The sequence below is a fragment of the Enhydra lutris genome, unplaced genomic scaffold (assembly GCF_002288905.1).
Source record: "Enhydra lutris kenyoni isolate GAN:26980312 unplaced genomic scaffold, ASM228890v2 scaffoldscaffold31, whole genome shotgun sequence".
Lineage (NCBI taxonomy): Eukaryota > Metazoa > Chordata > Mammalia > Carnivora > Mustelidae > Enhydra > Enhydra lutris.
In genome coordinates, this window is record NW_019154115.1 from 5,338,971 (window position 1) to 5,362,211 (window position 23,241).

A 23,241-nucleotide genomic window follows, 5' to 3' on the forward strand; every position below is an offset into this window, starting at 1 on the left:
TCGGGCTCTCTGCTCAGCAGGGAGCCTGATGTGGGGCTCAATCCCAGGACCCTGGGATCATGACCTGAGCCGAAGGCAGAGGCTTTAACCCCCTGAGCCACCCAGGTGCCCCGGAAGTGTTATTTTTAGTAAAATCTTGAGCAAAGTGAGTTCAGTTCAGTTCAACAAACATTACACGAAAGCTGCAGGGCAGAAGGAGATTTTAAAAAATGAGTAAGGCACAATCCTTGCCTTTACAGCTGAGTTGAGGGCACAGATGGAAGACAGACCGCTGAGCTGAAAGAGATGGACTATGGGAATGCAGGAGGAAGCAGTGATTCAGGCTCTTGTCTCTACTTTCACGCAGCCTTTCACTCTTGTGCACCCTGCTCTTGCGAGCTTGTCAGAAGCCTACCAATGGGCTCTGGACTGCTCAGATTGGATGGACATCTCTTGTCCTCATAATCTGTTTCTCAGCAGGACTCTCCTTCCTGAAGCCCTCTCCTATTTCCTGTCCAAGTCTTCATGTTCTTGGTTCTCACAGGCCACTCTTTGTGGGCTCCTCTTCCTTTTCCAACTTCTCAGTACTGGGTGGGCTATACCCAGGGCTCTCTTTACACTTTTCCACGGCTTTAAATGTTGGTTATACGATAATTCTGGATTTGTTGGGGTTTTTTTGTCAGCCTAACCCTTTACTCACTTCTAAACTTGAACATGCACTGGATGTCATATAGGCATCTCAAATTCTACATGCCCAAAAGAACTCTTGATTCTTTCCCCCCTCTAAATCATTTCCTCCCTTGTCTTCTCTCAATAAATGGTAGCACCATGTGTCCCTGCTTGTCTGCCATTCAGTACATTCTATCAGTTCTGCTCCAACATGAAACTGTCCTTTTGTTTCTATCTCTTCTGCCCCCACCCATCTTAGCCTTGCTATTAATTACCAAGACTAGAGCTTCTCAAATGATCTGTAGTGAAGAACAGCTTTTTAAAATTTTCAGTGCATCGTGACCAATAATTTCGTGCTGCAGCTTTGCCATCTGAATTAGACCACAGAGAAGTGATCTGATAATCTGTTCAGTGAGATGAGCCTAGTGATGTCATACTGGGATGCGGCAGCCATGTCAAATGGCTACACAAGTTTCTAAACTTTCTCCGGATTTCTCTAATTCTCTCCTCCTAGACAGGAAACAAACAGTTCTCAGAGGGGCACTGGTTTGTTGACCATACTTGAAATCTAACTGGACTGCTTGCTTCTGCTCTGAATCTTACTCTCCATTTTCCACAGAGCTACCAGAGAGATCTTTTAAGATTTTATTTATTTATTTGACAGACAGAGATCACAAGTAGGCAGAGAGGCAGGCAGAGAGAGAGGAGGAAGCAGGCTCCCTCCTGAGCAGAGAGCCCGATGCGGGGCTCGATCCCAGGACCCTGGGATCATGACCTGAGCCAAAGGTAGACGCTTTAACCCACTGAGCCACCCAGGCACCCCAGAGAGATCTTTAAAGTGTAAATCTGATTTGACCCTTTTCCTGTTTAAAAATTTTCAAGGCATAAAGTCTTTAAACGGGCAGAATCCTGCTTAATTTGTCTATTTGTCCATGGTCATCTATTGCCATCTAGTTCTTTGAGTTCCTTGGATAAGCCTGGATCGTGCTTCAGGGCGGTTCTCCCAGTGTGGACTTTTCTTCCTCCTGGCTCTTAGCACAGATGGCTCCTTATCTGTGGATTTCAGCTTAAACGTCACCTCCTCAGAGAGAGTGTCCAGACTCCCGTAACAGAAGTGGCACCCTTCCCTGCTTCTATCCCGGTCTGCCCTTTCTGTGCTTCCTTGATAGCACTTAGCACAGCAAGAGATTTTTTTATTGTCTCTTTCCCCTGCTATAATGTAAGCTTCATGGGGATATGCACCTTATCTCTCCTGTTCCCCTTTCAATGAATACGGATGAAGCATGAATGCATAGTCTGGGAAGGCTTCATGGGGGAGTGGGCCTTCAAAGATGTCAAATAATTGAGAACTGCCTTACTGTGAAGAACTTCATTTCTCTATTAGATTAATTTCCTATGTATAAGTAGACAGAAAGCTTGGCGGGGATTAGCAGTTCTCACTGCCTTGTCACAGAAGGCACTGCTGGCCTGGAAATGGCTGGGATACCAGTCAGCACCGGAGGATTGGGGAAGTTCCTCCTCTGGGCCTTGGTTTTCTTTACAGGTAAGGAGGGATTTGTTCACAAAGAACTTGGAGGTCATCTGACTGATCTGTCAGCACTATTTTATGTGTATCCTTTCCGCCCTAAGATTCTTCATTCTTGTGAACTCTATAGCTGGTTTATACGGTTGGGGTAATACCTTCCATGAAGTAAGAGTTACTCTAGCTCAAGTAGGTGTGTGATCTTTAACAAGTTATAAAATGAGTATAATAATTAATAGTATGTAATCAAAGGTAAGAGTGAAATGATCCACTGCTAGACTAAGGCAGTGCTTGGCACATGTTGTATTAGTGTAAGTTTGAGTACTAATCTATACATGTCCCCTTTTGGGGGGGACAAAACTGCTTATTTTAAAAATATAAGGGTCATGATAGTGATACCTGTACAGGTTGAATTTAAGGACAAGGGTATAAAACAGGAAAGAGGGTACTGCTTGACAAAGGCTATAATCCATAATAAATTCTAGTGAATGCTCACGTAACAACTTAGTACTGACATTTGTGAAATAAAAACTGCGAAATTCAGGAAGGTTACAGAAATAATTGCAGTGTCTGCAATACAGAAAAACTAAAAATAACAAAACAGAAATAATAGAACTCCAGCCTCTGGACAAATAGGACAATTTAGTTTACATGGAAATATATTCATATATATCTCAGTCCCCAATCAAATTTTCCAAGTAGGAGTTTGGTAATATTTTTGGTAATATAGTGTTATAATAATCATATAGATAATTGAAGTACTGATTTTTTTAAAGGTCACAATTTATTTCATAGAAAAACTCAGATGAGATTATATTTACAGTTCATTTCTGATTTTAAGATGGTACACCAAATCACTTGATTTTATGCTGCTATGGCCTTTTAAAAGAGCAAGTGGTAAATTAGTGTATGGGGTAATGCTTGATGATTTTCACAAGTCTGTGACTGAGTCATGATGATTTTGATCTTTGTTGTCCAAAATCATCCTTGGTCTGTGAAGCATTAGTGGACTTAAGACTTCTACATTCTCTGTGTAAGGGGTATAACTTGAGTTATGTCATGACTTTAAGGGTTCCAAGTTTAAAGACTTAATTTTGGGGGGGGGGTGTCTAGATCTTAAATGTTCACTAAGAAACATCTGAATATATTTAAACGGATGTATTTCTAGCTTAGAGTGAAATTCCATTCATATGCTTTTTATTTTTTCCTTCTTCCCAGACTCAATATTCATTTAAACAAGTATTTGGCATTCATACCACGCAGAAGGAACTCTTTGATGTTGTGGCTAACCCCTTGGTAGAGGACCTCATTCATGGCAAAAATGGTATGATTATTGGAGCTTTTGTTACATTTCTTTTTTGTCCCCCTCTGAAAAAACTTTTTTGATACTTATATATTTGGTTATGTTTGGCCTTGAATTCAGATTTAATCTGTTAGGGTGGTATAAAACCTGCTTTTTAAAATGTTGTATTTTGGGGGCCCCTGGGTGGCTCAGTGGGTTAAGCCTCTGCCTTCAGCTCAGGTCATGATCTCAGGGTCCTGGGATTGAGCCCCATATCAGGCTCTCTGCTCAGCAGGGAGCCTGTTTCCCTCTCTCTCTCTCTCTCTGCCTGCCTCTCTGCCTATTTGTGATCTCTGTTTGTCAAATAAATAAATAAAATCTTTAAAAAATATATTTTATTTTTATTTAAGTAGGCTCCATCCTGGGCGTGGAGCCCAGCAAGGGGCTTGAACTCACCACCCTGAGATGAAGACCTGAGCTGAGATCAAAACTTGGAAGCTTTACCAACTGAGTCACCCAGGTGCCCCTAGAGACTGCTTTTTGAGCTGGTTAATTTTAAGTGTTTCTTAATACAATGAAGAAATATTAAAAGTGGAGGACTTTCAAGATATAACCCAGTGTGACTTTCAACATATAACTCCATGTTGAATTGCTGCATTGTAGGTCTCCTTTTCACATATGGTGTGACAGGAAGCGGAAAAACTCACACAATGACTGGTTCTCCAGGGGAAGGAGGTCTGCTTCCTCGTTGTTTGGACATGATCTTTAACAGTATAGGGTCATTTCAAGCTAAACGATACGTAAGTGTAATTTTTTTTTTGAGTTGTGACTATTTCACTTGAGGGCATAGGGACCAATAGACCTGTGGTTACAGTAGTGTTAAAGGAAAACTAATACACTGGATACATTTTGAAACCTTAAGTAATAAATGTTTCTTATGTCTTAAATATGTCTATGTCATAAATATTCTTATGTCTTCAGTATGTCTTAAAAGTAATAAAAATGTTTCTTATGTCTTAAATATGTTTAAAAAAACTATTTAAATTAAATTCTTAAAAAATCATGGTCTGATTTTTATCTCCACTTCAGGTTTTTAAATCTAATGACAGGAATAGCATGGATATACAGTGTGAAGTTGATGCCTTGTTAGAACGGCAGAAGAGAGAAGCCATGCCCAATCCAAAGACTCCCTCTAGCAAGTAAGTAGTCACATTCAGTGCGACACTAGCCTAAGGGGAACCCTGCCTGGTGGCTTTCTCAGGCACAGGGAATGACTAACATGAAGGGGAGTTGGTCTGACAGTTGACTGTAGTGAGATCAAAGTTGAGGAATGTTCTTCATTAAATTTATTTGCTCAGTTGTTCTGTTTGGTTTTGTGCACAAAGTCCTTGAAATACTATTTAGAGAAGGTGCCACTTCGGGTGGGAGAGTGAGGACACGGCAGGTACTGTTGGCTGACCACGAGTATGAATAGATTGCTTGCAGTGACAGGTCATTTAACGTAAATCTTTAGTTTCCCCTTGGGATCATTTACTTCTGATGCTGACTCTGTCAGAACAGATTTTTTGGCTTTTTTTCTTTTTTCAGACGACAAGTAGACCCAGAGTTTGCAGATATGATAAATGTACAAGAATTCTGCAAAGCAGAAGAGGTTGATGAAGATAGTGTCTATGGTGTATTTGTCTCTTATATTGAAATATATAATAATTACATTTACGATCTATTGGAAGAGGTGCCGTTTGATCCCATAAAGCCTAAGTAAGTAGCGAAGAGAGTCCCATGTCAGCTGCTTAACCTTGGGGAAGCCACTTTACCTCAGGGAGCCTTAGTTTTCTCAGTGATAAATGGTGATAATGCTTTTGTTTTCCCAATGAAATATAATGTGCATATATTTCATGCACATATTAATGTGCATAATATATCATGCAGTTGGTGTTCGATGCATAGTTTTATTCTTAACCAGATATACAGCTGTATTAAGGAACCAGTGGGTTAAGGCATCTAAGGAGAAGAGAGTCCTGAATCCTCATCTTAGACATTACTTTTGAGAACTCTTGGCTTTGGGGCTGTATTTTGAGAAACACTGTAATTGTGTAAGGAAGTGTCCTATGCACGTGGGTTCCCTGGGGTTACCTTTCAAGAACCTATAGCTTTGTGTTGGGAGTTTGTAGCCATGTTAACCATCTGCGGTTGGTGATCTCTACAGAGTGGAGCGCAAAGCTGTTGTCTGTACAACTACTACAGATCTTTCATCACTGATTAATGTGAAGGGACATCTGTAACATCATTCCACCAGAGTTAAAAGACAACTCCTTAGATTTCCTTGGGTCTTGGCTGGCTCAGACTGAAGAATAGCCTGGCCTCACAATCCATGTTTGTGCCAGAGCGGACTCTGGAGTCTCATGTAGTATTAGTATCTTGTTCTTGAGTTGATGGTTTTGTTCTTAAGCCAAATGCTTATCTTCAACGCTGTCTTTGTTAGGGCCTCTCAGAACATAAATAATATGAAGATTAACTGAACATTATTGGAGAAACAGCTGGATATTTAGAAAACCATTAGACTGAGAACAGGTTTAATAAATTACATTAAGCAATTTATAGATTACTTCCTTTCCCATTTGTTTCAGAGTGTCTGTTGTGTGTACCCATTTTCCTCAACTTTTGTGATGTCATTCGTTGCTACCAATCCATTTCACTTTTTTGCGCATGTGCCACGTTTCTATTTGGTTCTAAAAGAGATTATTTTCAAAGAAGTCTATCTTGGTTTGAGTTTTACAAAAGGAAGACTGATAAATGTGCCTTGCATGCCTTGTAACCTTTCTGGTAACTCCTTGAATGAACTCATGGGGTGCGTATTTGGCATCGAATTCAGATTTAATTGATTAGGGTGGTTTTTAACCATTTTTTTTTTTTTTAAGTTTTTTAAGTACAATGAAGAAATACTATAAGTAGAGGGTTTTTAAGCACTGACTCATTGTGACTGTCTCTACTGTGGACTGAGCCTGGCTGCTGTAGAAACAGTAACTTTCACCTTATTCCTTTGGTAGGTGGAACAGTTGCAGCACGCCCATGAGGAACACAGATTTTGTGTATGTGATGACGTTGACTCTTTTCTTAAGGAGAAAGGGTGCAGTTATACTAGCGGTTGGCATCTGTGGCATGTTTGCATGTAGGTGGTTTTTCGTTGGCACTGGGCGGGCTGCTACCTCTGAGCCCCTGCCTGCTGCTTGGGGATCTGCCCTGTACTGAGTGATGGTGGCTGGCACACATTTCCACCCCCACCGCTGACAACACAGGCTGAACAAGTGGCACCCTTTCCATTCTTATCCTACTGTGCAGATCAACACTTGACCAGCCACTTTGAAAAGATTGCCACTCCTGGTATATACCAAACTCTTTCTGAATTTGTCTTTTGCCGACTCTGATGTGAGAACCAGCTCTCTGTTGAACTTTTAAAATTAGGGAAATGCTAGACTTTGTTGCTTAACCTGTGCATGTGATGTTGCTATACATAATACTGTTTTGTTCTCTACTTGTTTCGTAAGTGTTTTGTGTGCTTTATTAGAACAAATTAGCTTCTAGAACAACATAGGTTCCTATGACCCTGTTATGTAACTAACGCTGACTGTGTACCCTTATGCTTACCTGAGTTCCCTGGGTTTTTTTGGAGCTCTTGCCTAGGCCTATTCCCATTGTAAGATTCGATGTCTGTGGTCCAGCAGTTTAGTCCTAGTCTTTAAGCTGAGATATTAGGATCTCATTATTTAGGAGACTGATGTCTTTTTTCTTTCTCACAGACCACCACAGTCTAAATTGCTTCGTGAAGATAAGAACCATAACATGTATGTTGCAGGATGTACAGAAGTAGAAGTGAAATCTACCGAGGAGGCTTTTGAAGTTTTCTGGAGAGGTTAGAATCCAAGCTAAAGTTAGGAAAATCTGAAACAATACATAAAATCCCAAGAGTTGCTACTATAATTTGATGGCAGTACTATTTAGTAGAAAACATGTATACTGTAATGACTGAGTTCAGGTTTGATCAATGATGTCTCTGTCATCACAGGCCAGAAAAAGAGACGTATTGCTAACACACATTTGAATCGTGAGTCCAGCCGTTCCCATAGCGTGTTCAACATTAAATTAGTTCAGGCTCCCCTGGATGCGGATGGAGACAATGTCTTACAGGTAAACTTGTACTGTGTGGAGTTTTTCTTGTTTTAACTGAACCCTTAGTTTTTAGAACTAGAGTTAAATCAGGGAAGCTTGACTGCAGTGAAGACCATTCTAGAATTATTAAATGTGGGTGATGACATTTAAAAATTATTCCATTAAAGAGTGTAGTTTTGGGAAGCTGGCTGTTGAATCTGAGAACATGGAATTGTGTGAAAAAGGTTTACAAATCTTTATAAATCTCTGTAATAGAGGAGATAAGATGAGTGTGGATGGGTCATTATTTTATCTCTGAAGACTCATTTTGTATGTGGGAATTCAGTTAATGGCTTTCAAATGTCAGCGGTTAACTTTCCAGGGTAGATACAGTTTAGGAGATGACAATTCTAAATTGTTCTTCTCTCAGCTGATAGGCCAGTAGGCCTCCCATCAGCTGATCACCTTTACTGCTAGGCCTGTCGCACTACAAGGCTTACATCAATTAGTAAAAGCATTTGAGCCTGAATAGGAATCATTTAATAACTTTGAGCTATTAAAGTGTAATTCCATTTGAACCTCATCATGAAGGTTTCCGCATGGCATGAGGAGATGGTATGGCAGCATACTGGAGACCACCAGGATTCGAATTCTGAGTCCTATTAATTTGCTGGCTGTCTGACCTGTTATAAACTCTTGATAATCCTCTGTGAGGATTAAAGCAGGCAATGCATGTAGAATTCTTAGGCCAGTGCCTGATTTATATAGAGTAGGTATGCATACTAGCTAGAAAACGCTTTTAAGTCAAGCCTCCATATATACTTGCTGTCCTTTGAACACATCTAATATTACAAATCAGTTATGTACCTCTTCATTTTTTATACAATTAGAGTATTGTGAAATTTTTCAATTATAAAATTGTTAAGTATCGGTTATAGAAAAATTTAGGATAGGCCTGTTCTAGAGTCACTACTTAGCAGACATGGATTGAGATCCTGCGCTCAGGCGCTGTGCAGGTTGCTAGAGATGAGAACATTGATCCTTTCTTTCACGGGGCTTAGAGTATAATGTGGAAGACCAGACAACAGGTAAGTCATCGAGACTACCATGAATATAACTAAGCTTATGCTCTTAGCAGACTCTTCCACCAAAACCTCTATCATCTAGCCCTACCGTTTTGTACTGTGCAAATGTGATATTTATAAGTCTTAATAATTTGTTGACTGGAATATATTTGAAGAACACTGTAAACCAGTTGTACCTCATGTTATTGGAATTACGATCTTCTCTTCAGGAAAAGGAACAAATCACTATAAGCCAGTTGTCCCTGGTAGATCTTGCTGGAAGTGAAAGAACGAACCGGACAAAAGCAGAAGGGAACAGATTACGTGAAGCTGGTGAGCACAGCATAGTACTGGTTTATTGCTACAACTTCCAAAAACTTGCAATGCCAGTCTGTCATCTGCTTATTGATAGGTGGTTTAAGCATAATTGTCTTCAATTTTGATAATTTGGAGGCTAAGTTTAGTGGTCATTGCTGTTTCTTTAGTAATGTTGGTTTGGTATCAGTGTGTTACATATGTTATATATATATAACATAATATGTATATTCTATATGTTATAATACACTGGCTGCTTGAAGAACGGGGGGGTAAGTGATTAAAATAAATATAAAGCAAGTTATATTCATATTGTATCTATTGCCAGTAAAGCACCAGATCCTTAAATTTAAGTGATTTAACAGGTATTCCAACATTCATACTGGTGAAAATTGGCTTCTGGAAGTGGGAAAAAAATCTTTGAACACAAAAGCAAATTGGAAGGAAATCTGTATTTTTTTGTTTTTTTTTAATCTTTCATGAGTGTAGCTGTTCATGTTATGGTTTACCTAGTAGCATGTATGGAGTGCATACTGTGTGCCAGTACTTGAACATTCATTTAGTCTGGGGGTGCATGTGAGGGAAAGTTTAGGGGGAAATTCATGTAGTTGACACTTCAATTGAGTGAGCTATATGGAAGGCAGGGTTAAAGTCATACTTGACAGGAGACAGCCACTTGTAAACTGAGAGAATATGGCAGGGTCAAGGTCACTGAAGTGGGAGGGTATAGGCTGGTGACCCATGACAACTGAGGTGGCAAGGCAAGGCCATGAGGACTCTTGTCTATCATTAAAAAGTCTGAATTTTTGTTCTAAAGGAATAATGGTGGTTGCCAATTATTAAAGGACTAGTGTGTATCACAGTATTTACTATGCATGGGCTCGATTTCTTGATTTTGACCTTTCAGGATTGTGTCATACCCATTTTCAGATGAGGAAATGGGTTGGGAGAAGTTAGGTAATCTTCCCAAGACTCGAGCCTGATTTTAAACCCAGGTTGGCTGGATTTTCAATGCTTTTGTCTTTTTACTATTATGCAGCCTCCTTTGAAAGGAAATGAAGAATTAGTCTTTCAGAAAGAATGTTTTCCCATATAGAGAATTAAGGTACTGAGGCAGGTCTAGATATAGGAAAAGCAGCTGGGAGCCTTTTGCAGTAGGTCGGAGGAGCCATCATGTGCCCTGGAGGCAAGAGTGGGAGAAAAGGGAGAGCTGGTTGGGAAGTCGACCTGCATGTGGAGAGGAAGCAAGAGGGGGTGGGCAGGTCCAAGATCGTAGCTGAGGAGAAAGCAGTCTGAGGTGCAGGTGTGGGCCGTTGAAGAGTCTGTGTTGGATGTGTTCAGCTTAGTCCAGGGGAACTGCCTAGTCACTGGATGTACACGAATTTGGAAGGAGAGAGATTTGACTGGAGGCATATGGGTTTAGGTTTTGCCAATATTATGGAAGCAGCAGGGGAGATGACATTATTCATGGAGGACACATGGGAACAGGCTGAGGCAGAGCCTTGAGGAACAGATGCTTGAGGTGACGGATCAAAAGAGCCTGGGAAGGAGAAAGAAAGTGGTAGCCACGTGAGATGACAAAACCTCCACACTATATATGTGTATTTAAGATAGAGAATCTGGGCTCCAGATCACAAGAGGAAGGATTCACCTTGCTGGGAAGAAGGCTTATCTCAGTGGAAGAAAGTAGAAACTTGAGGGTTCTGATGCTTTGGGAGAAAACCAGAAAGGACTAGCAGTGTTGATACAGATGGGGAACAGCTGAGATAAAAATGAGGGCATGAGCATGGGAAGAAGAGGAGACCGTGGCTGGGACACAGAATTCTAGAGGAGGTACAGTTCTGAGTGATAAAGGTTCGGGGTGTGGACACAGCTGTGCGGCTCCCATGGTGAAGACAGACTGACTGGGCTGAGGGAGCGGGAGTCCTTTGGCACATGTTGGAGCAGTCCTCACAGACACCAGAATGACCCAGGGGCAGGCGAGGTGGGGAACATGGAAGGGCAGCAGCAAGGGACTAGGAGAGTGTTGCTGGCCTCCTCTGCTCACCATCCTTATAAATGTCAGGTTTCAGAAAACAAGCAACTTTTGCTTGGGCTGCAGGGGAAAGCACTATCCTTCTGACAGAGGATAATCCTGTGGGGCTTTGCACCTTGACTGCAGTGTAAAGCCCATGGACACTTCACAGAATATCCCTGAGTGAATGACATAAGATATGTAGGATTACAAAGTTAACTGATTAGATGGAAATGTTTTTTAGAAGTTTTTAGTTATTTATTTGAGGGAGAAAGAGAGCACAAGCAGAGGGAGGGGCAGAGGGAGAAGTAGAAGCAGACTTCCACTGAGCAGGGAGCCTGATGTGAAGCTCGATCCTAGGACCCAGAGATCATGACGTGAGCTAAAGGCAGATGCTTAACTGACTGAGCCACCCAGGTACAACCCACCCCTTCCCTTTTTAAAATAAGCTTCACGCCCAGCGTGGAGCCCAAGGCAGGGCTTGAACTCAACCCCGAGATCAAGACCTGAGCTGCTATCAAGAGGTGGATGCCTGGGGTGCCTAGGTGGTTCAGTTGGTTGAGTGTTGACTCTTGGTTTCAGCTCAGGTCATGATCTCCTGGTCCTGAGATCGAGTCTCACGTCAGGTTCCACACTCAGCAGGGAGTCTGCTTGAGATTCTCTTCCCTCTCCCTTTGCCCCTCACCCAACCTGGGCTCTCTCTAAAATAAATAAATCAGTCTGATGGCTGACTGACTGAACCACCTGGGCGTCCCCCACTAAAAGTATTCTTGAGGCATTTGTCATAATAATTTACATGTTTCTTTATCAATGCCTTAAAGATGTATCAGTAAGTCTTATAACTATGTAATTTCAAAGTAGTGATGAACATAAATATCTTGATCAGCAATAAACTATAAGGTGCTATAAAATTACCTATGATTTGTGCTGACAAAAATCACAGATACCACTAATATTACGTTTTGGCCTACATTCATAATTGAAAAGACGTGCTATTTCAGAAGTCTGGAAAAACTAAAGGTATAATTTATTTCCCATCCAAGTATACAGACTTCCTGAAATGTACCCATGGACAATATGGACCTCAGGTTAAGAAATCATGGTAATTAGAGAGAGATGGGTGGAGCTCTCTGTGAGAGTGTGAGGACGTAGGGAAGTCTGGTAACAGGAATTTGGGCTCCAGAGAGCACAGTGGAAACAGAAAGGACATTGGGAGTTGGGGTCAAGGAAGAAGAATCCTGCATCATGGGACATTATGGAGGCACAGATGAGCTCTGTGTTTTGAGAAGTGACCAAGGATGAGAATACAGTGGGAGTTAGCTGATGTTATTTGGGGGTCTCTGCAAGTGAGCTCTCCTGCCTCACTGGAGGCTTGATGAATCGGTCAGACTTGCCTTGACTCAGAAATCCAAACAGGAGTGGTCAGAAGTAACAGCTGTGTCACCTTAGTAATCCTTTTTTGGGGGCACCTGGCTGGCTCAGTAGAGCATGTGACTCTTGACCTCAGGGTTGTGAGTTTGAGCCCCACATTGGGTGTAGAGATTACTTAGATATACTAAAAATCTTTATTTATTTATTTATTTATTTATTTATTTGACAGAGAGATCACAAGTAGGCAAAGAGCGAGGAGGAAGTAGGCTCCCTGCTGAGCAGAGAGCCCAGTATGGGGCTCGATCCCAGGACCCTGAGATCACAACCTGAGCCAAAGGCAGAGGCTTAACCCACTGAGCCGCCCAGGCGTCCCAGATATACTAAAATTAAAAAAAAAAAAACAAAAAAACCAAAACCAAAACCAAAAACTGAAATCCTTGTTTGGATGTGGAGGGGACAGAGTTGGTCCTAACACACATGACTGTTGGAGACAGGAGCCCCTCTGGGTACCTGGGGCAGGGGTGGGGTGGGACTTCAGTGATGATGAAGCCTGAATGCTTTTGAGATAATATTTTAATATGAGGATATTAAACAGCTGCATTTAATATACTCTTTCACAGAATTTAAGATTTGGAAGAAACTTTATGGGCCATGAAGTATATAATGTTGCACTTCACAGACAGTCCTTTTCATAGAATCCTTGAAGGATGGTGTTAACCCCCTCCTGAAACACTGCTATTAAAATACTCCTGAAATACAGCAAGGCCATGTGGGGACAACTCCTTAGATTGGGCCATTAAAACCCATTAGTTGTAATTTCCATATAGTATTTCTATGAAGTGGGGATTTTATAGGCAGACAGACCACATTGTAGCTACTATATTGTTTTCAAATGTCTTCTGTCTATATTTTCCTGTCAGGTAACATTAATCAGTCGTTAATGACGCTAAGAACGTGTATGGAAGTCCTGAGAGAGAACCAAATGTACGGAACTAACAAAGTAAGCGACAGCTGGCCATCATTTGCAGAGCTTTGTTTGTGTGCGTTCTTGTGCCTTATATATTTGGGTTTGAATGTATTTACAGATGGTTCCATACCGAGATTCAAAGTTAACCCATCTGTTCAAGAACTACTTTGATGGGGAAGGTAAAGTACGCATGATCGTGTGTGTGAATCCAAAGGCTGAAGATTATGAAGAGAGCTTGGTAATTTTGATCTATTTATCTTATAAAGTCTCTGCGTTTCTATGGAGAAAACAACTATTTGGATGTGAAGAATGATATTTTAAATATTTTTAAAACTGATAAAGAACCATTAGTTATAGAAGTGAACTAATGACCAATTTATTATTGTTTCATTGAGTAATTTCTGAAGGACTTGAATATGCTGATTTATAAAACCAAAAACCCCCTCCAATGTGTTTTGTATTTTAGCAAGTCATGAGATTTGCAGAAGTGACTCAAGAAGTTGAGGTGGCAAGACCAGTGGACAAGGCAATATGTGGTTTGACACCTGGAAGGAGATACAGAAACCAGGCTCGGGGAGGTCCAGTTGGAGATGGTATGATGTGTGTCACATCATGCACATGCTGATGTCGCTCAGTCTCTCTCTCCTTAAGGTTGATTTCACAGTAGAGAACTACTTATTTCCCTTTCTCTAAAGAACCAAGTGCAAAGAAAAGAAAAAAGAACCAAAGTATAAATGAATTTTCTTTTGTTACATACTATAACTTATTTTCCCCACTTTTTCTTTTTTATAACTCATTTTTAAGGAAGTATGATTGTGACAACTCAAAGCACACTGGACTGGGGGTTCTAATCACAGGTGTTCAACTTGTTTAAATAAGCTTTCTCTCCTGTGTAACTTCTTGTTTTTAATAATATATTTTTTTATAATTCAACGCAGAACCACTCGTTACAGAAGTGGTTTTACAGAGTTTTCCACCTCTGCCGTCCTGTGAACTTTTGGATATCAACGATGAGCAGACTCTTCCCAGGCTGATCGAGGCATTAGAGAAGCGACATCACCTACGGCAGATGATGATCGATGAGTTTCACAAACAATGTAAGGGCCAAAAGCGGTCTGCGATCATTTCAACTCCAGAAATTTTAACAGATTTGAGTTCTTTGGTGGGGCAGATCTTAAGGAAGGGTCATCTGTTTCTGCACTTTGTAGTGCTCAAGGCATTGTTAAATTAGACTGACCAGGAACTTTCCCACAGCTTGTAAAACAGAAGAAACAGGTAGGTGTGTATTCTCTCCCTTTTTTCAATCTACAGAAAAAGACACAAAGGAATAATAGCTACGTTGCTTTTAGTTCCTACTAGTTACTTGCAAGGCACTTCATAAATACTACATCTTAATAATGTCTTTGGGCAAATGACTTCCTCTTCCATTTCTTGGTCTCCCTATCTGCAAAATGAGAATTTTAACTGTTCTTACCTCAGAGGGTGTTGTGGCAATGAGATAATATGTGAGAATCATGTAGAACAGTGAACAGCCTGGTACTTAGAAATGCTCAGTGAGTAGGTCTACGATTTTTATTATCATTAATTCATTTGGATCTTTAGAGGAAAGGTGTGAGGTAAATGGAATCTGTATTCCTGTTTTGAAAGGAAGAAATGTGGGGCGCCTGGGTGGTTCAGTGGGTTAAAGCCTCTGCCTTCGGCTCAGGTCATGATCCCAGGGTCCTGGGATCGCCTGTGTCAGGCTCTTTGCTCCACAGGAAGCCTGCTTCCCCCCTCTCTCTCTGCCTGCCTCTCTGCCTGCTTGTGATCTCTGCCTGTCAAGTAAATTGAAAAAAAAAAAAAAAAAAAAAAAAAAAGAAGAAATGTGCTCAGAAAAACTAAGTCACATAACTCGTAGTTGGTGTTGCAGGGATTTCAGGTTGGATCCCCCTGATCCTAAATCTGCTGTTGTTTCTATTTTTGCAGTTGTTTTGAACCAAATTACTTACCTGTAAGGGCTGACAAGGCAATGCTGTAGTGCCGAACAACTCTGTGTTTTTCAGTCAAAACCAGCTTTTCTAGGAGTATCTCTCATAGATTTAGAAACCAAACTCTTGATTTCCTTCTTGACTTGTTTTCTGCTCCAGGCTGTCATGATTTGCTGAATAGCTACATACTGGTTAATAAAAGTTGATTTCACTGCTTATTTTGGAATTGGAGTAAACGTGGCCTGCATGCTTTTGTTTCAGCTATGACGTTTAAAGCGTTGTTGCAAGAGTTCGACAGTGCTGTTGTAAATAAAGAAAACTACATTCAAGGAAAACTAAATGAAAAAGAAAAGGTGATCTCAGGACAGAAATTGGAAATAGAACGACTGGAGAAGAAAAACAAAACTTTAGAGTATAAGGTTTGTTTGGGCATGATTTAGTGGATGTGCGTGCTGGCTGGTTAAGCACTGCTCTCTGACCTAGCTGCTCGCCCTCCGGGCCTTTCACCACTGCTTACCGGGGGAGAGGCAGCGTCTGGCTCCCTACTAATCTGCACCTCATCCCGGAAGAGAGGGGATGTGAGCGAAGAGCTTTAGAGGGGTAATGTACTCTTTAATTTTCTGAGTTAGACTTTAGCCGTTGGAGAGAATGTTCTTGGGCCAAACAAGTGAGTTTCTAGAGGGCTTTCGTAAGTTTAGCTCTGGCTAATGCTTGCTTTTTGACTTAGGACAATAGGTTTGTTCTCTCTAGATCTTTAAAGGGTATCCATTCCTTCTAGACAGAAGCTTATTGCAACCAATACAGTGTTCTCTTTTCTGAAAGCAGCCTAAAAAACAAAATTCAGGTGAATTTTAGGGGAAAATCATTTTCACCTGAAATCAGTTAAAGCTTTGTCTTTTTCTGTGAGGCCCTTGTTTAGAAGTTCTCACTTCTAGGCATGGAGGTTGGAATTCAGATAACGTAGAAGAGGGAACTGCTTTCTCCATGATTTTTCTTTCCACAACTATGCCTGCGTGAGCAAACTGCCAGAGCAGTCCGTTCACAGCTGTGTGCGGTGCTTATAAGCCGAATCCTGAACAGAGTGGTCTGCCTTCCCAGATTGAGATTCTGGAGAAGACAACTACAATCTATGAGGAAGACAAACGTACTCTGCAACAGGAACTCGAGACTCAGAACCAGAAACTTCAGCGGCAGTTTTCTGACAAGCGCAGACTGGAAGCCAGGCTACAAGGCATGGTGACAGAAACAACCATGAAGTGGGAGAAAGAATGTGTGAGTGTCGCTCCTGTGGTGCTTACCTCCGGGATGGTGGTGGGCTTCCACCTGAGGTGTTCCGAATCCATGTTCCCAGGCTTAGGGTTTCGGTGGTGGTGGCAGCTGGAGCCACCATTCAGTCCATTCTGTCTCCTTTCTCTGCCCTTAAAACGGCTAACCAGTGAGCTGGCATGAAGAGGGGTGCTGGACTCTGGGAGGGCCGCCATTCTTAGGAAACGAGGCGGCTGGGTGGTCCAGGATGCTCCTTTGGCGTGACTGAATTAGACGTGTGTCCCTCTTGCTAACCTAGGAGCGCCGGGTGGCAGCCAAGCAGCTGGAGATGCAAAATAAACTCTGGGTCAAAGATGAAAAACTGAAACAACTGAAGGCTATTGTTACTGAACCCAAAGCCGAAAAGCCAGAGAGACCCTCCCGGGAGCGGGACCGGGAAAAAGTCACTCAAAGAGCGGTCTCTCCGTCACCAGTTCCTGTAAGTTTTTCGTGGTGGGGTAGTCACTTGCACTAGAGAAAAATGTGTTCAGATTAGGTAACTTTCTAGGATGCTCCATTTGTTGTTTTATATTACTGTATTTCTCTAACTTCTCTATGTAAATATTTCTAAATTTAGCATAAACAAATTTATTGCAAATTCAGAATAAAACATGGAGTAACTCAGTAAAAATGATTCTAACATAGGCTAAAATGATAGAAAAGCAGTGAATTGTTTCTCTTGGTGTTTCAGTCTTGCTCATTAATTTCTCTTCCATTTTTTTAGCTTTCTAGTAACTATATTGCTCAGCTTCCCACCGGCCAGCAGCTCCTGAGCCAGCCGCAGCTACATAGGCGCTCTAATTCTTGCAGCAGCATTTCTGTAGCTTCCTGTATTTCGGAATGGGAGCAGAAAATTCCTCCGTACAACACACCTGTCCATGTCACCTCTATTGCAAGGCGTAGGCAGCAGGAGCCAGGACAAAGTAAAACTTGTGTCGTGTCAGACAGAAGGCGAGGGATGTACTGGACGGAAGGCAGGGAGGTGGTTCCCACATTCAGAAATGAGGTAGAGCTAGAAGAGGACCACTGCTGCAGGGTCAGTGCCGGTGTTATCCTAAAGCCTGGTGGCCGTAGCGAATCGCGGTTTGCTGGGGGGTTTTGTGACTTGATTCATTCAGAAAGTTCAATGGAAAGATGGGCAAGCTCCAAATATAAACAAGGGCTGATTTTTCTGTTATTTACTTTGACAATCACCCTGAGATTGAGGCCTAGCTCTTCATCTGAAAAAGCCATAACACCTGGCCACTTCGGTATCGCCAGTGAACACAAGTCAATGGGGTGTGCCCCAGAGTAATCTGGGCTTTTCATTTGCATAAGCTGGTGGGCAGCCACAAAATCAGCGAACTGTGTCTCAGAGCACATTTTCCATTTTTTTTGTTTTCCTTCCTCAGTTTTTTTTTTGCCGCTTCTGAACTTTTTATTTAAATTGTTCTCTCAAACGTCTGAATAGTCTCAAACTCAAAAGTTGAAAGAATGGTACAGTACCCTTCTTTCCCCTTACCTAGACTTACCACTTGTCATTTATATAGATATGTCATTTTTTTCTTTGAACTTCTGAAAGGAAGTCCCTACACTTTGTGACTTTTAATCCTACTAAGGACACTGTCCTGTATAAACAGTGTTTATCAAACCTAAAAAAGTTAACATTAATAGCCTCTATTTTTAATCTGTGATCCTAACAAAGTGAATGCCCTGCATGTGGTTATTCTGTGTCTTCAATCTCTTAATATAAAATAGTCCCCCTGCCACAAACTTTTTTTGATTTTCATGACATTGACTGTTTTGCAATACTCCAGGCCTGTTGTTTTATAACTACTGAAGGTTTGCATGTCCAGTAAATTGCTTTTAATCTCAAGAGCTTTACCTCTTATAAGGGCTTGGCCTCAGTCAAGGGTGTTTAAAGAAATTTGTGTTTAAATTTTCTTCTTAAGGATTAAGGTAAAAAGTTTTTTCTTTGACTATAAATAAAAGGACCAAGTTAATGTGGATCTATATTTAGTAAAATCTTACTATAGCTCTTTTAGAATTTGTCTTTTAACAAATTAATCTAATAGTATTTTGCTTTAGTTTTCTTGTATAATTTAGGGTACAGATAAGTTTCATTTAGATGGCCTGCACTTCTGCTTATTAAGGGACAGTGATGAACTGCAAAGTATTTACCAAGACAACAGATGATTCTAAAGCCTACGTTCTCTACTTTGCAAATTTTGCCTGAAACCTTTTTAGGGAGCAAATTATGGTGACTGGTCTTTCTGATCAACTCTAATAAATCTCCTTTATTTTTCATGAAAGTTTAGAGAGTGAACACTATTCAAGGCTTGCTTATGCTTGGTTAACTAATTCGGCTCTCGGATATTTAAAAGGATTTACTAGCGATCCAACTACTCACTTGAAATCAAATCTCTTTAGAAGTGCAGCAAAGTTTAGGCTAGTATCTATTCAAGTTTTTTGGCCAAAAATTATGTCAGGTGGGCTGAATTTATACTTCAGTGAAGAAGATGAAAATATCTCTGAGTCCGTAAATGATAGCAGATTGTAACAATTATCTTTCTGAAGCCAGTTTCATAATGTATTTATTGCTAAATGGGTTCAGGAAAACTATCACCTTTGCTAAATGGTAGGTCATGAGAGCCTGACTTTCTTGTTCAACATCAGGTCACTTTTTAAGAAGGGAGAATTTCCTGGGTTGCTGGCAGTGTGGGCATCTTTTGTGGCCAACTCTATCGCCCAGGTTCTATAGTAGCAATGACTTAGGACCAGCAGCTGTTGCTTGTGATTACATAGGGGAAATGCTTCAGTTCTCCAGACAGGCATCCTAAAGTTAGGATCTTTGTCCGTGACCAGGTTGGAAGGATTTGGCACATGACAGACTGTTTAATTTGCTTTCAGTTACACAAACAGGAGACGTTTGAACCAGTGAGCTGTCTTTGGAACTATGTCCTGTATGTGAAATGCTTTTTCTTAGACTGAATGTGCTAAATTTAACTTTCCCAGATTTACATGATAGTTGACTGGAAGCAACTAGTTCTTAACTGTATGATTGATACAGACTGATTTGATACTATATTTTTAGTTTGGTTCTTGGAATCTTTATGAAATATTGGAGAAAAAAAATGTTGGTATGTTTTAGCCATTATTGTGTTTGAACTTGTCAAGAAGTTCTACTTGAGATTTTAAGATCTCAAAGTAGTCAGAAGTACTTCATTTATAGTCTCTTAATCATTTTATACCTAGGTTTCTTATTATACCTTATGTTCTTTAACATTTTGTACCATGAAGTCCATTAGTTTTTACTTTTATTGTCTTTGTATTCGGAGTGTTTTCTCTTTTGTTTAGAGGCCTGTGGCAAGTTTAGGGCTTTTATTGACCTCATTTGAAGTTTTTAACATAGCTGTGGACCTAACAGGTTACCTTACAATAGGAGGCATAAATAATGGTTTTGATAGAGAATGTAAAGTGAATTGTCTCGAATACCACCTACGTGGGAAAGCTTACAGCATAGCCAGAACTTTTTCTTACATTGTTTTGTTGAAAGGGGAGCTCCCTGGTAGAATGTATACTAGACAAGTGGTATTAAAAGATGTTTGTTGGTTGTGTGGTTAAATACAAAGAGAACATTTAAATTATCTGAATAACATATTTAGCTTTTGAAAAGGTTTTGTGCATTTGTTTTGATACTGTCATCAACTAATGTAGCCAAACCTGCTGCACTTCTAATAATACCCTTAAATTAATTCTGGGTTATGCTTGTTTCTTGATTCCTCTTTCAACCTGATCAGAACGCACCACCAATTCGTCTCCGCCACAGACGATCTCGCTCTGCAGGAGACAGATGGGTAGATCATAAGCCTGCCTCTAACGTGCAAACTGAGACAGTCATGCAGCCACATGTCCCTCATGCCATCACAGTATCTGTTGCAAATGAAAAGGCACTAGCTAAGTGTGAGAAGTACATGCTGACACACCAGGAACTAGCCTCCGATGGGGAGATTGAAACTAAACTAATCAAGGTAAAAACAAATTGACACAGGACGAAAAACATACAGAAAGTCAACTTTGCAAAAAACCAATTACTCTTCTCTTCCTCTGATGACACACAGGCAGTGTCAACAAAGATAAATGGGTATTGATACAACCTTTTTGTTTGTTCGTTAGAAAACTAAAGGAACTGCTGAGGCTGTAAATCTGCTGAACTCGGACTAAATCAGCTGCTCTCTAGTGAACGAGGCTCAGGTCCCTGGGATTCTGTTCGAGGAACTCCAGATCTATTACGTCCTTGTAGAGCTAGTTTCAACCACTACTTTAGAAGTAAACCCAAAGAAAGACCTACCATTTGTCAGTTCCCGATAAAAAGCCCACGTTAAAATGTGACCTGTCAACATTTCTTATCACTGAGCTACCCCGATCCCTTTCCCTTCCCTAGCCTCTAGAAAAAATATCCTTTGATCAGAGAGTCAGTGAATAATCACGGAAGTAAAAGCCAACTAGAAAAAAATTTAGAGGATGCTTCTTAATTATAACCAGAGTTACAAATAAGACTGTAAAGTGAGCGGGGTGGTATATCCAGAGGAAAGTATAATGCCTTAGAACATTTAGAAATTTCTGGTAGAGTTCTTGATCCTTGGTGTTGTTTTTAAATTATAGATTGAATGAAAAGGAATATCTATTTTTTGCAATTTAAGAATGTTACTGATTATATTGCACTGGACTTCTTTTGTTTACTGGAGATAATTTCTGAAGTACTTTCATAGCACAGTCTGAAGCACTTGTGAATAGGACTTTCTTTACTGTTTCATGGAGAATCTTAAGTTCAGCTTGAATTACATGTGTATCATTCAGTTATATCAAAGTATAATGCTGACCTTTCCTGTCTGCTTCAGGGTGATGTTTATAAAACAAGAGGCGGTGGACAATCTGTTCAGTTTACGGATATTGAGACTCTAAAACAAGAATCGCCAACTGGGTGAGTGATCATCAGATGCATCTCTTCACAGGGCTACAGATTTCTTAGCTGCTGCTGCTTGCAGAACACAATATCCTATAAGATGTAGCATTAATTAACTGAAGGAATGTAGTGATGTCCTATTTCTAGTATTTTTCCTATTCTTAGATGCAAAAATAATTGTTGCATCGTGTTTCCCCTTTTTCCACAGTCGAAAACGAAGATCTTCCACAGCAGCACCTGCCCCACCAGATGGTACAGAGTCTGAATGGACTGATGTAGAAACAAGGGTAGGGGTAAAAATTAAATATCTGTCTGCTTCATAAAAGTTAGGGGCAACCTATTTTAACCCTCCTGGCTCCAGCTTTCCTGCTCTCGGAAGCAGATCTCACATTGCCAGCGCAGCCTGTAGGCCTGTTCTCCGCAAACCTGCCACAGTTCTCCTGTTTGTTTAGGTCTGCTCATACAGGAACTCTCTGGTTCAAGGTCCCTGGTCAGTGTAGAGGGACAGGGCCCGAGAATCAAGTCAGAGGGCATCACTGTAGAACAACAATTCATATCAGATTGGTGGGGATCTTCACTGAAGCACAGGTTCCCTGTGGAACTGTTACTCACCGTTACTCCTAAAGGGAGGTTCTTCTAGAAAGAACCAGCGTGGGAAGGGTAGGTGGTGTTATGAGGCCATGCTCTGGTCCTGGCCACTAACCTTCTCAAGGAAATTACCTGCGTGATTTCTAGAGACCCTTCCAGCTCACCATCTTTATGGCCTATGTCAAACTGCACATATCTGGTATTTTAACATAGGTGTCTGCTGCACTGGAAAGCAATATGGGATTCCACCGTGGTTGAACCCATCTGAGCACAACTATATTTACAGACTGTAGAGAGTGGAGCTGATCTTTGCCTCTTCTGTAATTTTCTTACCAGTGTTCTGTGGCTGTGGAGATGAGAGCCGGATCTCACCTGGGACCTGGATATCAGCATCATGCACAACCCAAGTGAGTCCCGACTAACCGGGCCTGTGTGTGTGCTCCCTCCTCTAGTATTTCCACTATCACCCTGTCTCCCTACTATCCACTTTTAAGAGGACATACATGGTTTTTGTTTACCCCTTGGAACAGCTGGGCCCTCTAGCAGACTGCAGCAGTGGGGTTGAGATTGTCAGAAGGCTTGGTAAGAGCAGTAACCAGAGGTAAAGGAAGATTGCTCAGGCTTATTCATACTTGGCTAGGCTCCTAAAGCTCTCAGAGGCGGACTGAGATCACTTGTAAGTAGGGAGGCCGAAGGCTTTAGTCAGGGAAAACAGCTCTTTGTGTAATTCATTTCTCTAAACTTGCCTCTTGGTCTCGTTATAGTGGTAAATGTTCACTAAAATAAAACAGAATGGTGGAATTTATGGTAGGGGAAGGAATCTCACTTTTCCTTCTATTAAGCACGTACCCAAGAGTCTGGTCGATTCTTTTTTCATATTAAAACGCCCCGTCAATGGGGCGCCTGGGTGGCTCAGAGGGTTAAAGCCTCTGCCTTCGGTTCAGGTCATGATCCCAGGGTCCTGGGATCGAGCCCCGCATCGGGCTCTCTCCCTGGTGGGGAGCCTGCTTCCTCCTCTCTCTCTGTCTGCCTCTCTGCCTACTTGTGATCTCTCTCTGTCGAATGAATAAATAAAATCTTTAAAAAAAAAAAAAAAAAAAAAAAAAA

At 41.1% G+C, this 23,241-nt stretch overlaps 1 protein-coding gene across 3 annotated transcripts in view; it reads left to right on the forward strand.

The window, feature by feature from the left end:
• LOC111153249 (kinesin family member 23) overlaps positions 1 to 23,241 on the forward strand; it is a 27,832-nt gene that overhangs the window by 3,612 nt on the left and 979 nt on the right. The window contains exons 4-23 of one of the 3 annotated variants that reach the window (XM_022512153.1): positions 3,389 to 3,494; positions 4,116 to 4,252; positions 4,542 to 4,651; positions 5,040 to 5,210; positions 6,500 to 6,541; positions 7,250 to 7,362; positions 7,516 to 7,637; positions 8,893 to 8,995; positions 13,283 to 13,362; positions 13,448 to 13,567; positions 13,796 to 13,922; positions 14,268 to 14,426; positions 15,558 to 15,715; positions 16,395 to 16,568; positions 16,861 to 17,040; positions 17,326 to 17,637; positions 20,381 to 20,611; positions 21,482 to 21,564; positions 21,755 to 21,833; positions 22,471 to 22,541. In XM_022512153.1, the coding sequence (XP_022367861.1) occupies positions 3,389 to 3,494; positions 4,116 to 4,252; positions 4,542 to 4,651; positions 5,040 to 5,210; positions 6,500 to 6,541; positions 7,250 to 7,362; positions 7,516 to 7,637; positions 8,893 to 8,995; positions 13,283 to 13,362; positions 13,448 to 13,567; positions 13,796 to 13,922; positions 14,268 to 14,426; positions 15,558 to 15,715; positions 16,395 to 16,568; positions 16,861 to 17,040; positions 17,326 to 17,637; positions 20,381 to 20,611; positions 21,482 to 21,564; positions 21,755 to 21,833; positions 22,471 to 22,541 (2,678 nt within the window). The remainder of the gene's footprint in view (positions 1 to 3,388; positions 3,495 to 4,115; positions 4,253 to 4,541; positions 4,652 to 5,039; positions 5,211 to 6,499; positions 6,542 to 7,249; positions 7,363 to 7,515; positions 7,638 to 8,892; positions 8,996 to 13,282; positions 13,363 to 13,447; positions 13,568 to 13,795; positions 13,923 to 14,267; positions 14,427 to 15,557; positions 15,716 to 16,394; positions 16,569 to 16,860; positions 17,041 to 17,325; positions 17,638 to 20,380; positions 20,612 to 21,481; positions 21,565 to 21,754; positions 21,834 to 22,470; positions 22,542 to 23,241) is intronic. The other 2 variants (XM_022512155.1, XM_022512154.1) reach the window with 2 other exon arrangements.